At 41.1% G+C, this 14,978-nt stretch overlaps 1 protein-coding gene across 1 annotated transcript in view; it reads right to left on the bottom strand.

Moving 5' to 3' along the window:
• SESTD1 (SEC14 and spectrin domain containing 1) overlaps positions 1-14,978 on the bottom strand; it is a 1,957,182-nt gene that overhangs the window by 814,587 nt on the left and 1,127,617 nt on the right. The window contains exon 12 of the mRNA XM_044075265.1: positions 13,826-14,053. Within this exon, the coding sequence (XP_043931200.1) occupies positions 13,826-14,053 (228 nt within the window). The remainder of the gene's footprint in view (positions 1-13,825; positions 14,054-14,978) is intronic.

The following is a 14,978-nucleotide window of genomic DNA, read 5'->3' as shown; positions in this document are numbered from 1 at the left end:
GATGCATCCTTGAAGGACATCTGACAAAAAAATCCCAAAGACAGTCTATTATTGACTGGACATAAGTGAACTTCCCCAAATATACCTACCACACAGGACTTCTACCAGATGGACTCCCTACTTTTCTCCTTAGGAAATGCACCAATATCCTAAAGCCCATAATCTATAGACAGGTCAGGGATGACAAAAACTTAAACCCACAGGATCTAAATAACACTTTAAAACATTGCAACTGGGACCCACTTAGAACCTTAGACCTAGACCAGGCAGTTGATTATTTCAACAAAACATTCACCAGAGTTCTAAATTAAATTGCCCCAATCAGAAAAATTAGAGCCAAAGCAAAACTACGCCCCATGGCTGAGCAAAGATTCAAGCACCTTATTAAAATCTACGGACACAGCCTGGAAGCAATGGAAAAAAAGACAACTCTAACCTAAATAAACAAAACTATAAACAACTTGGGAACTTGGCCAAAAATCAAACCAAAATAGACAAACAAAACTACTTCCTAGGTGTAGAAAACAAACACAACCCCCCCCCCAAATTTTAGCACACAAACTCGTTGCTAAAACCAGGTAAAACTACCACCCCCATCCCTACCTCCCCCAAAAAAGAAAACAGTAATATCACTTCCCAACTTAACCATCACTTCATAAACTTAATTCACACACTAACCACCCAATTCACCGAACACAATGACATACCCACTACTACTAACAATAGCACTCCATGTAACTCAGCTAAACTCCCAAATAACATATCCCCTTTACCCTCTCACCTGTTCCAACTGGCAAAATTAAGACACTCCTCTGTAAACTAAAACCTACAACTCTTGCAGCAGATGGTACACATGCAAACATTTTGAAAATAGCAGCTGACTCATTATCTTACCCCATTTCAATCCTTATTAACCGGTCAAATAAGCATACGTTCCCCAAATTTGGAAAATCTCATACATCATACCACTACATAAAGGTGGAAAATCATATGAATTTTCCATCTACCGGTCAATAGCCATACTCTCTCCCTCATTAAATCCCAGATTATGCAGTTCTTAACCTCACAATCTTCTTTCCATCACTAAACATGGCTTCCGCCCACACCATAGCACAGCTACTGCTCTTCTGCCTTTCATCAATGAAGTTAGCCAGCTCAGAAACAATAACAACTTTGTATCTACTATCTTCCTTGACCTTTCTAAAGCTTTTGACATGGTTTAACATCCCTTACTACTTGATTGCCTCTCTGCCCTATTCTTTGACTCTTCTACTATCTCTTGGTTCAAAAGCTATCAGATAGACAGCAAGCTGTCCAATGGCAAGCTGAACTATCACCCCTCCTCCCTACCTCTATAGGTGTACCTCAGGGGTCAATACTTGGCCCACTATTCTTCTCTATTTTCACAAATAACCTACACACCTCCTCCAAACAAGCCACATTAATACAATACGCAGATGACTCAGCACTTATCTGTGCAGCCCCATCTCTTACCACCCTAAAGAAACTGGCCCAAGACTCCTTCTCTTCTGTAGAAGGCTGGATCACTAACATCCAATTGATTCTCACCCCTAATAAAATAAAACTTCTATTGTTCGCCCCTAATAAATCCAGATCAACTTCCCTAACCTTCTCAATGACATCTAGAAATGGCACAGTCATCTCTCCTACTACACACACAAAACTTCTACGAGTTGAGATTGATAAAAATCTGTACTTTGATATTCACATAGCTCAAACTATCCAGAAGGTCCACAAAAAAATGGGTACTCTTTATAGACACAAGAATTTTCTCACTGATCAAGCAAGAATCACCCTAGCCCAAACTCATCTCTTATCCACACTACTGTACGCTGCACCCATACTTGCCCATATTAGGAAAACAGACCTCAACAAAATCGAGGGATGCTACAAGAAAATTGCTAAATTTGCATACAACTCCTCATTCAGAACGCACCACTGCGATGTACTCACTGACCTTCAATATCACGAATTTCCACAATTACTTACCTACCAACAGCTTGCATGTGCGTTTAACATCCTAAACAACCTAAACAACCTAAACAAGACTCCATCACTAAAACGACTACTAACCCATTACTCTTCCAACTGTCCTCTTCAATCTTCTAATAAACTTCTCTTAAATATCACCAAAGCCAACAATACTGCCGGCAAAGCCCTATACTCCCATAAAATAGCCAAATACTGGCATACTCTCCCCTCCAGCGTAACCACTACTACCTCAAACTCCCACTTCAAATCACTACTCAAAGCACATCTTAGAAAAACCTGGATCTTCCCATGTATAACATAATTACCCACCTCTTATCCACTTGCACTCCTCTCTATGTTTCTGTACTGTAGCTAAAGCTCTGTCTTGCAAAGCATTTTGAAAAAATTATTCATAACATGTCTAGCCTTGTATAATAATTTTACTATTTTTCACTCATTGCATCATATAAATTGTAATAAGTAGCTATTAGCAATAATTTGTTCTCTTTACACTAGTAACTGGAGCTTTTCTCCCCGGACCTCCACTGAAAATGGACCTGTTCCAGTTGGACTATCCCGGTTAACAAATGTAAAATAAAATAAAATAAATAAAATAAAATAAAAAAGGAAACAGACTATCGGAGTCTGTTGAATCGGCTGATTTACTATGCTTTTTAACAGAAAAGCATAGTAAATAGGCTGAAAGCAGCCATCAAGAATGGAAAAAGAGGGAATTCCCATCTGCTGATGTCAAGAAATGGGTGGAACGTGGGCAGGGGAGGGTGGGAATGGGCAGGGTTACAGGTGATTTGAGGGGTGTGGCCTTACTCCGGTTTTAGCCACAATGAAAGGTGGCAACCCTAAAAGTACTGCAGAATAAGGGGGTCTCTCAGAACAAGATGAGGCACAACTATACAGTGTTAAAGGGAAAATAAGGAAGTACCTGGACAATATGCATGACTTTAGACAGACTGCTGTTAAGCAAATGTTTTTTGGTAACAACTTCAGAGCACAAAAAATTTTAGCATAACGACTAAGGGAAAAGAAAGTAGAAAGGGTTGTTGCCAAAGGTAAGCCTATAACAAGAAAAATAACCACAGATGCTTTAAAGACAGAGATATTTCAGAAATGTTAAGAAAATATGTATAAAGCAGAGAAATGTGGAAATCAAGAAAAAGCACTAATGTTATTGAAAATGTAAATGGTGACATATAATCGATCTGCAGGAAAATCTCCAGGAACAGATGGTATACCTGTGGAAGTTTCGAAGCTAGGAGGGAAGAACGTGATAAAGATCTGTAAAGTTTTTGTTAAACAATATTTTAAAAGGAGGGGATCCGCCAACATCATGGAAGAAAAGCTGCAGTGGCTGTAATACCTAAAGATGCTTAAGACCCGTCAGATCCAACTACATATAGGCCCATTTCAATTTTAAACCATGACTGTAAAGTGTTTATGTTTATAATAGCTGAAAGAACAGTAAAGGGATTGCCAAAATTGATAGGTATAGATTAATGTGGTTTTATGGAAGAAGGCAAACATTTGACAACATTGACAGAATGATGATGATGCACAGGGAAGTAGAATGTAAAAAAAAAAAAAAAAAAACAGTTGTTGGTTGGTCTTCATGCAGTGAAACCATTCAACAGAGTAAGCTGTGATTTTATGAGTAGGGCAATGGAAGCATTTGCATTCCCCTGACACAATAATAAGGTTAATTAAGATGAAACATGACGGTTCAGAAGCAAAAACTGAAGTGGGAGGGTTCCTATCTGATAAGTTGTGTCTGAAAAGAGAAACCAGGCAGAGTTATCTTCTTTCCTCCTTGTTATTTGACTACATTTAGAGCCACTGGCAAACAAAATAAGGGACTGAGAAATTCAGTGTTATAACTGGTATGGTGATCAAGAAAAGTTGGCTTTATTTTAGACAATACTATTTTGTACTTGATAAAACCAGAACGGGCATCTCCATGTTGTGGAATATTCTGAGACAGTTTCAAGTCTTTTTGAGATATAAAATTAATGAAGACAAAACAAAAGCTACAGCTGTAAAGTATGTACCCACACATGAATTGGTTCAATGATTATCATATTTGTGGGGATATGACAAAATGAAGTATGTAGGCGTATGGGTTAAAAGGGATTCTGTTCCGGCAGCTAAGGATATGTGGGAAGAGAGTAACAAAATAGAATACAAAAAGCTAAGAAACTGAAAGCTTTTGTCTGTGCATATGGAAAGTGAGATACAAGCAGTGAAAATGTTTTTAATCCCTTTAGTTTTATATACAGGTTAGGCATATTTTTATCAAGCTGAGGAGTTGTGGATAGTAATTAATAAAGAGCTGATGATGGATTTTATCTGGGCAGGAAAAGGGCAAGGGTCAAGTGGGATAAACTGATCCTTCCAAAAGAACAAGGTAGTTTAGGATTATCTGGTTTGAAGGTATTTTTCAGAGCTACACAGCTAAGGCTCATACACAACACAAGCAGAAAACTATAATACAAAGTACAAAGGGATGATGATGATGAAGCAGGGGGAATTTCAAGAAATAAGGAAAGAGTTGGAGTTTGTATGCAGATCATTAAGGAGAACAGCAACAGCTATACAGAATATTACATTCATAAAGTGGAAGAAAGTATTCTAAGATCCTGATGATAGGGCTGACTGCCATTAGGGGTAAAGAGAAGAGGCAAGATGGGGTTGGAATTTACTAGAGAAAACTGGCAAAGGAACCAAGGTACTGGGGGCATATAACTAAAGAGGGAAAGGTAATACAATGGGAACTGGCCAAGAAGACATTTGGACTGCACGCCATCAGGGATTGATATCAGAGCATATGTAGAAAAAAAGGGATAGGGGAATCCTAAATGAAAGTCCTGCTCTGGTAGAGTTTTTAGCTGAATCTTACGTACATAGGTTGGTACTAGGCTATCAGCCCTAGGGCCTATACAAGCCTAGCCATAACAATTCCCTGGCTATTTTTTCCCACACTATTTACTTCCCTGGACCCCTGTCTAGCAGGGAGACTGACATGATCCCCAGGGTGAATTTCCTTTCTCCCATCCAATCATCAAGGTTCCTTTTGAAGAGGGCCAAGGAGGTGCTCTGCTTGACATGTATGGGCAGTCTATTCCAGAGTCTGGGGAGTCTCTGGGTCAGGAACCTATCCTTCTAGCATGTTTTGTTTATTGTGATGACAATGATCCCTGGAACGTGTGGCTCTGAGGGATTGGGATTTCTTTAAGTGTAGCATGTCCAACAGCTCTGGGTTTGACATGGCCTTGTATGTTAAGCAGAGATCGCCACTGAGTAGACTATATGTGAGGTATAGCTGGAGTTTTTTAAGGTGGTCAGCATAGGGCATCTGCTTTAGGCCTGTGATTCTTTTAGTGAGGTATTTCTGTGGTCTTTCCAGTTGTTGCAGATGTCTTGAGAGGTACATATCAAATGGGGCATTGTATTCTATAATGGGTCTAATGAGGGACGAGTACAGTGGGACAATGACCTCCTTTTTTTCTGGATGAAAAGCCCTTAGTGATGAGGTGTGCCACATAGAAGGATTTCCTGACTGTTGTGGCGATGTGGTTATTGAAGGTGAGACCACTGTCCACCTGTGTCCCTAAGTCTTTTATCACACTTTCGGTGTTCAGTGTACTGCCACCTATGTGGTAATTCACGGGTACATGTTTTTTCCCAAAGGGAATAACTATACATTTCTTGGTATTGAGCTCGAGCCCATGGCTCTGGCACCAAGCATCTGTTTCTGTAAGGCCCTTTTGTAGAGTATACACATCATTTGGGAATTCAATAATGGCTCCCAGTTTGCAGACACCTGCGAACTTTGTTAGCCAGAGTCCCTTAGTGTTGGCCTGTACTTCAGACAAGTAGATGCCAAACAAGAGTGGTCCTAGGACTGAACCCTGAGGTACTCCACTTGTCACTTGTCTGGAGCTGGATTTGGAGTCAGCTACTTTTACAGTGTGGGTTCTGTCAGTAAGCCAGTTGGCAACCCATCGAGTGACGTAGGGATTAATGCCCAGCTTAGTAAGTTTATCTATGATTCCAGAGTGGGGGATGGTGTCAAAGGCTTTGGCAAGGTCCATATTGGCTGTGTGGACTGCCTTACCCTCATCCACATCTCTGGAGACTAATTCGAAGAATCTAGAACACAAGCTGCTGCTGAGAAGGGATAATTAGCAGGAATCAATCACGGGAGGTCAACAAAGAATGGGAAGAGAGACTGGATAAGCAATTCATAAGGAAACAATGGGTTGACATACACATGGGTCCCAAATATGCAACGAAGTCTGGAAGATTTAGGACTTTTGCTTGAAAGTGTTTGCATAGGTATTTTTATATCCCAAGCAGATTCCAAAGAATTTTTCCTCAGGGAGACTTCAAATGTTGGAGGTGTGATGGGGAATAAAGAGGTAACTGGGAACATACAGTTTGGGAGTGTAATGAGTTGGCAGACTTTAAAACTTCCCTACAGGTACTCTGTCAGGAATATTGGGTGAAAATGTTACTAAGGAAATTATTTTTTGAGCTGGGATACAGGATGTGATTTGCCTAAAGTTAGTAAGGCTTTATTAAGTTTCATTCTGGTGACTGCCAAAAAAGCAATTACTAGAACATGGAAATTAAAATCTAAACCAACTACACTTGAAGTAGTGAATATTTTAACAGAGATAACAGAACAGGAAGTGGGATCTTTACAAAACAGTAGGAGTAAATTACATAAAAAATGGAAATTGTGGTAACAATACAAGCAGAAAAATGTTCTGAAGGAGGAGTGAGGTTTAAGGGAAAGCAGAAATTGAGCAATTTATGTAATGCTGGACTGATGAGAACTGCATAAAATAATATACATGTGATCTATAATGTTTATAACTGTGGACATGTTAATAAGATTTGTTTTCTTTTATGTAAAATGTACGTTTGCTTGTGCCTTAATGTGACAATTCAATAAAGGTGTTAAAACACACACGCACATGCACACACATGCAGATCACCTTCTCCAATCTGCACTTAAATTACTGGCAAATAGAGGGATGTACATATTTTATGCCTGCATGACCAGTTATTCTTAAGCCCTTCCACTGCGGGGTAGGTGGGATATTCCCTTTTTAGGTACCACTGAAGCTTTCTCATATGTAGTCTGGCAAATGGAGCCAAGATTATGCATGATGCCATGAAACCCAAGGCCTGCAGTACCTTTCTTGCTGTTAACTTGTTCAGATTTGTTAGTGCCAAGAAGTAAAGAGGGAGTTCTTTTTGTTTTTCTGTAGTTAGGAATGCCATTTGCCTTACAGTGTCCAATTCCGCTCCCAGGAAAGTCCTTGTCTGGGATGGTATCAGCCTTGACTTTTGTAAATTGACTGTGTATCCCAGTGCTTGAAGCAAGTAAATGACCCTTTGTAAATCTGTTGTCAGCTTGCTTTTGTTGTCCCCTTGTATCAGACAGTCGTCCAGGTATGGATAAATTTGAATTCCCTGTAGTCTGCAATGGTGATTACTGATGCCAGGCATTTTGTGAATACTCTGGGCGCAGTAGATAAGCCAAAGGGCAATGCTGAGAATTGATAGTGCTCTGATCCTGCAAGAAATCTGAGGTATCTTCTGCAGATAGGTCGAATGGGGGCGTGCAGGTATGCCTCCTTGAGATCTAGAGTTACCAGCCAACACTCCTTGCCCAGCATGGGAAGAAGTTGCTGTAGGGTCAGCATTTTGAATTTTGGGACAATGATGTAAGTATTTAGGGTAGACAGGTCTAGAATTGGTCTCCAACTTTTTTCCTTTCTTGGAACTAGGAATAGTCTGGAGTAGAACCCCTTTCCTTGCTCTGCTGTTGGCACTTTTTCCACAGCTCTCATGTTTGCTAATTCCATTATCTGTTGTAGAGCCTCTGTTTTTTGATTTGGAGGTAGGTTTGGCATTCCTCTTTTGACTGGTAAAGTGTGGAAGTGGAACCGGTAACCTTGATCTATGGTTAGTAAAATCCACTTGTCCTTTGTTATGTGGTGCCAGTTTTTTGAAAATAAGGTTAGCTTTCCGCCTAGAGGAGCTGCTATTTGTTCCCTGGTAGGCGGGTTTAGGTTTAAGTCACTGTGGCTGTGTTGATGTAGAGGCAGGTGTTGATTCTGTGCCTCTGTTGTTACCTTGCCACTGTCGTCCTCTGTAGGCACCTCCTCTGGATTGGTTTCTGCCTCTGGAACGTCTATTCCTGCCCCTTTGAGGTCTTGTGGAGTCAGGAAAGGACCAATTTTTGGCAGGCCAGTTCCTGCTAAACCTTGGTGGTTGAACCTGCAAGAATTCTTTAACTGTCTGGACTGATTTTGCCTTTTCTTCCATTTTCTTCATAACCTGCTGGGCAGGTGTACCAAACAAACTTGATTTATCCATAGGAGCATCAAGCAATTTAGATTTAACATGATCCGGTAAAGCTTGCTCCTTTAGCCATGCATGCCTTCTAATTACTGTGCCAGTCATGGCTGATCTAAATGAAGCCTCCAGTGCATCATAGCCACATTTTAAAGAATGGTTACTAACCTGCTGTATGTTATTTACCATTTCTAATACATAATTCTTATCAAGAGATTCATCAGTGGTTAGCTTTTTAGTTAACTGATCAAGCATAAACTCTTGGTATTGTATCATGTGAAACTGACAGTTTAAAGCTCTAGCTGAGAGAGTAGCTGAAGTGTAGACCTTTTTACCCCATCTGTCTAATGACCTTGCTTCCCTTTCAGAAGGAATAGGGTTTTAGCTATGGTCGGCTACTGCCTTGGGACCCTGGGATATAGTTTGTGGGTCTGCAAGTGGGGCCTTGTAAAGGTGGTGATGAGTATCTGGCACCCTGTAAAATCTGTCTGGTTTGGCAGGGGCTGGGCGTAAAGAATCTGGAGTGGAGCAGACATCATTGAAAGCATCATCCACCACAGAGAGAACAGGAGGTATAGCTAAGGGCCTGTGCTGTGGAAGGTGCAGAAAGGTCCTAAGTCTTTTTCTGGAGTCTGAAAAATCCTGTTGCTGCCATTGGAACTGCTCTCGCATGGCATGTAAGGTTTCCCCAAAGGAGAATTCTTCTGGAGGGGAAGCAGCTGGAATGGATTCTTCAGCATCAGAATCTTCAAAATTGGAGAAAGGAGCCTCTGGCTGGTCAGTTATGTCTGATTCATCAGCAGAATCATCAGAGGACACTGGCTCAGGGGGCTCTGCCCTAGGTCTCTTTTCTGGGGGCTGAGAGGCCCTGTCTGGGTGAGATTGAGATCCTCTAATTAATGAAATTAAATCTTGTGCCAAGGTAAGCATTTGAGTACTGGCAGAGGGCCTGGTGGAAGGGGGTTTAACAGGCACTGTTTTAGTAGTCTTGGCTGCTTTAGCCCTGGCGAAGGCCTTAATGGACATGGCTGCTGGAGGCCTAGCAGCACCACGTGCTGGGGTAGAGACATCCAAGGGAATGGTGTCTGATAAGTCAGTGGTAAGCACCGTAGTGGGTAAAATTTCTGAGGCCGATTCAAGAGTGTTAGCAGGGACCTCAGTTGTAGTGATAGTTTCAGGTGTAGTTTGATCAGTTTTCTCGGTTTGGGCCGAAACCGAGACACTCGCGGTTTGCTTAACCATGGTTTCGGCCGAAACCGCGGACATGATGTCGGTCTTTTTCTTTGCGTTTTGGCAGAATGCGAAGTCGGAGGGTCCGACGGTATAATGTACGCAAAGTCAGAACGAAAAACTGTTCTGCAAACTCTGACCGGCGTCTAGCGTTCGTCGGTTGAAAGAAGCACAGGACGAACAAGCTGCTACGTCGTGGCCTGGGCCTAAACAGGGCAGGCAGTAAGAGTGGAAATCTTTATGAAGTATTTGTTTCCCACAGGTTAAACAATTATTAACTTTTTCTGACATCGGCTGAGGCAAGAAAGAGTCCCCAGCGGTACTTAGCTTTAGAAGTCTTGAGTAGTACTCGGTAGAAGTAATCTCTGGATCCGACCGACCGGCACTTGCGAACAGCTTCTGCTTGGGCGCCAGCGCAAGAAAGACTGAAGAAAATGGCGTCGGCTGATGCTTATATACCCGAAGACCAACAGAGATGACGTCGGGTGAAGTGCGACATCAGCCGAAGCTGGACCCGGACTTTGGAATCCGGCCGACTGAAGGGCTGCCTGACGACAGGACAACCCAGTTGTTATGACTGCAGATGCATCCATGAAGGACATCATGACGGTTCAGAAGCAAAAACTGAAGTGGGAGGGTTCCTATCTGATAAGTTGTGTCTGAAAAGAGAAACCAGGCAGAGTTATCTTCTTTCCCCCTTGTTATTTGACTACATTTAGAGCCATTGGCAAACAAAATAAGGGACTGAGAAATTCAGTGTTATAACTGGTATGGTGATCAAGAAAAGTTGGCTTTATTTTAGACAATACTATTTTGTACTTGATAAAACCAGAACGGGCATCTCCATGTTGTGGAATATTCTGAGACAGTTTCAAGTCTTTTTGAGATATAAAATTAATGAAGACAAAACAAAAGCTACAGCTGTAAAGTATGTACCCACACATGAATTGGTTCAATGATTATCATATTTGTGGGGATATGACAAAATGAAGTATGTAGGCGTATGGGTTAAAAGGGATTCTGTTCCGGCAGCTAAGGATATGTGGGAAGAGAGTAACAAAATAGAATACAAAAAGCTAAGAAACTGAAAGCTTTTGTCTATGCATATGGAAAGTGAGATACAAGCAGTGAAAATGTTTTTAATCTCTTTAGTTTTATATACAGGTTAGGCATATTTTTATCAAGCTGAGGAGTTGTGGATAGTAATTAATAAAGAGCTGATGGATTTTATCTGGGGCAGGAAAAGGGCAAGGGTCAAGTGGGATAAACTGATCCTTCCAAAAGAACAAGGTAGTTTAGGATTATCTGGTTTGAAGGTATTTTGCAGAGCTACACGGCTAAGGCTCATACACAACACAAGCAGAAAACTATAATACAAAGTACAAAGGGATGATGATGATGAAGCAGGGGGAATTTCAAGAAATAAGGAAAGAGTTGGAGTTGGTATGCAGATCATTAAGGAGAACAGCAACAGCTATACAGAATATTACATTCATAAAGTAGAAGAAAGTATTCTAAGATCCTGATGATAGGGCTGACTGCCATTAGGGGTAAAGAGAAGAGGAAAGATGGGGTTGGAATTTACTAGAGAAAACTGGCAAAGGAACCAAGGTACTGGGACCAAATAACTAAACAGGGAAAGGTAATACAATGGGAACTGGCCAAGAAGACATTTTGACTGCACGCTACCAGGGATTGATATCAGAGCATATGTAGAAAAAAAGGGATAGGGGAATCCTAAATGAAAGTCCTGCTCTGGTAGAGTTTTTAGCTGAATCTTACGTACATAGGTTGGTACTAGGCTATCAGCCCTAGGGCCTATACAAGCCTAGCCATAACAATTCCCTGGCTATTTTTTCCCACACTATTTACTTCCCTGGACCCCTGTCTAGCAGGGCGACTGACTTGATCCCTGGGGTGAATTTCCTTTCTCCCATCCAATCGTCAAGGTTCCTTTTGAAGAGGGCCAAGGAGGTGCTCTGGTTGACATGTATGGGGAGTCTATTCCAGAGTCTGGGGAGTCTCTGGGTCAGAAACCTATCCTTCAAGCATGTTTGGTTTATTGTGATGACAATGATCCCTGGAACGTGTGGCTCTGAGGGATTGGGATTTCTTTAAGTGTAGCATGTCCAACAGCTCTGGGTTTGACATGGCCTTGTATGTTAAGCAGAGATCGCTACTGAGTAGACTATATGTGAGGTATAGCTGGAGTTTTTTAAGGTGGTCAGCATAGGGCATCTGCTTTAGGCCTGTGATTCTTTTAGTGAGGTATTTCTGTGGTCTTTCCATTTGTTGCAGATGTCTTGAGAGGTACATATCAAATGGGGCATTGTATTCTATAATGGGTCTAATGAGGGATGAGTACAGTGGGACAATGACCTCCTTTTTATCTGGATGAAAAGCCCTTAGTGATGAGGTGTGCCACATAGGATTTCCTGACTGTTGTGGCGATGCAATGTGGTTATTGAAGGTGAGACCACTGTCCACCTGTGTCCCTAAGTCTTTTATCACACTTTCGGTGTTCAGTGTACTGCCACCTATGCGGTAATTCATGGATACATGTTTTTTCCCAAAGGGGATAACTATACATTTCTTGGCATTGAGCTCGAGCCCATGGCTCTGGCACCAAGCATCTGTTTCTGTAAGGCCCTTTTGTAGGGTATCCACATTATTTGGGAATTCAATAATGGCTCCCAGTTTGCAGACATCTGCGAACTTTGTTAGCCAGAGTCCCTTAGTGTTGGCCTGTACTTCAGACAAGTAGATGCCAAACAAGAGTGGTCCTAGGACTGAACCCTGAGGTACTCCACTTGTCACTTGTCTGGAGCTGGATTTGGAGTCAGCTACTTTTACAGTGTGGGTTCTGTCAGTAAGCCAGTTGGCAACCCATCGAGTGACGTAGGGATTAATGCCCAGCTTAGTAAGTTTATCTATGATTCCAGAGTGGGGGATGGTGTCAAAGGCTTTGGCAAGGTCCATATTGGCTGTGTGGACTGCCTTACCCTCATCCACATCTCTGGAGACTAATTTGAAGAATCTAGAACACAAGCTGCTGCTGAAAAGGGATAATTAGCAGGAATCAATCACGGGAGGTCAACAAAGAATGGGAAGAGAGACTGGATAAGCAATTCATAAGGAAACAATGGGATGACATACACATGGATCCCAAATATGCAACGAAGTCTGGAAGATTTAGGACTTTTGCTTGAAAGTGTTTGCATAGGTATTTTTATATCCTAAGCAGATTCCAAAGAATTTTTCCTCAGGGAGACTTCAAATGTTGGAGGTGTGATGGGGAATAAAGACGTAACTGGGAACATACAGTTTGGGAGTGTAATGAGTTGGCAGACTTTAAAACTTCCCTACAAGTACTCTGTCAGGAATATTGGGTGAAAATGTTACTAAGGAAATTATTTTTTGAGCTGGGATAAAGGATGTGATTTGCCTAAAGTTAGTAAGGCTTTATTAAGTTTCATTCTGGTGACTGCCAAAAAAGCAATTACTAGAACATGGAAATTAAAATCTAAACCAGCTACACTTGAAGTAGTGAATATTTTAACAGAGATAACAGAACAGGAAGTGGGATCTTTACAAAACAGTAGGAGTAAATTACATAAAAATGGAAATTGTGGTAAAAATACATGCAGAAAAATGTTCTGAAGGAGGAGTGAGGTTTAAGGGAAAGCAGAAATTGAGCAATTTATGTAATGCTGGACTGATGAGAACTGCATAAAATAATATACATGGAATCTATAATGTTTATAACTGTGGACATGTTAATATGATTTGTTTTCTTTTATGTAAAATGTACGTTTGCCTGTGCCTTAATGTGACAATTCAATAAAGGTGTTAAAACACACACGCACATGCACACACATGCAGATCACCTTCTCCAATCTGCACTTAAATTACTGGCAAATAGAGATGTACATATTTTATGCCTGCATGAGCAGTTATTAGAAAACTTTTTTAAGCTCCCCTCTCTCCAAATTATGCACTTTCCTCTGTCCCTGCCAGCAAGCTTCTACTCAGTACTGAAAACAATTACGCAATGCTGCCTAAAGCAGCTTACTCTGCAAGTGTTGTAAGCAAACATTTTTCAGCTGTTTTACAATTCTACTTAAGCTTCCTCTATCATTTTCATTTTTTTAAACAATATTTTAAATTAAGACTCTCACATATTTGCTGATTAAGAAAAAAAAAGAAATTTCAGCCATACCTGCATTACTTTCTGTTGAATTTCCTCTAACTGTGTGCGTTTGCTGCGCTGCCTACAGACTTCTTGGTACCGTGTATACTGTTCTCGTAACGAGTCAAGCAATTTTACCACCTGAGGCTGAGCCAGCAGCTCATCATCCATTGGCGACCAAGAAACTCCTCCTTCTGAACCATTAAAGCGACGTTGCTGCAGCTCAGACAAAAGCTCATGACCTAAATTTAACAAACACTCATGAAACGAACATGGGTATTATAACAGTCTGAAAAATTTGCTACAGTTATGAGTAGATGCAGACTAGCTGTACTTCTAAAACAATTATGAAATAATTTTCCATGGTAGTGTTTCTGGGGATCTTACTCAGTACACCTTACAGGCAAAAAATACACCACAAAATAGTAGCATTCTGTAAGGAGACTTTCAAGAGTTGTCATTGACAATACCCACAGCTGCAGTCTTCAATTAAAAGTATATAAATGCTGGTACTCCTACATTTTCAAGTTAATTCCGGTGTGTAGGGTAGACAATAATGAATGAAACGAGGCTAACTAGCTTGCTACAGTTGGATAAGATCTGTGTGGTGCCTTCATAATGTAAAAGTTTTAAGATAAGGGGGGATTTATATGTCGATCTACCTATCTAGAGTCAGGCTGCTTCTACCAGGCAAACAGTTAAAACCTAGGGGGGAAAGCTTCTCAATGAAATTGTAAAGAACAAACACATTGCTGTACTATAACAAGGACTTTTCCTTGATGCAGTCTTAACTTGGAATATCTCCATCAAGGACTATAACATGGTACCTTTGTTTCTATAAAATCCCATGCTAATGGAAGTTTGTGCACTCACTTCAACAGCCAGTGACATAACACCCTGGCAGTAAAGGGCACACATTCCCAGATCCTGACAATTCACCCCCAAGCTACTAGTAAGTACCATCTTGCAAACATGAAATAAGATTTCATCATTCTCATCATTTGCTAAACAGTTTGCTCTAGTAAAGGCCACAGTGACCATCAGGCAGAACAAAATAAACCAGTCTTCCCAATCTGCAGCAACAGTCTCCAGCTCATCCTCCCTAGAATCCCTGCAGTCATTCCAGGGTAAGCTCAGATGTTTAACTAGCCCAACATGTCCTGTGATGCTTCCAGGGCCGCAT

The sequence above is a fragment of the Protopterus annectens genome, chromosome 6.part0, assembly GCF_019279795.1.
Source record: "Protopterus annectens isolate FY-2018-M chromosome 6.part0, PAN1.0, whole genome shotgun sequence".
Classification (NCBI taxonomy): Eukaryota; Metazoa; Chordata; order Ceratodontiformes; family Protopteridae; genus Protopterus; species Protopterus annectens.
This window is presented reverse-complemented; position numbering and strand designations above follow the sequence as displayed.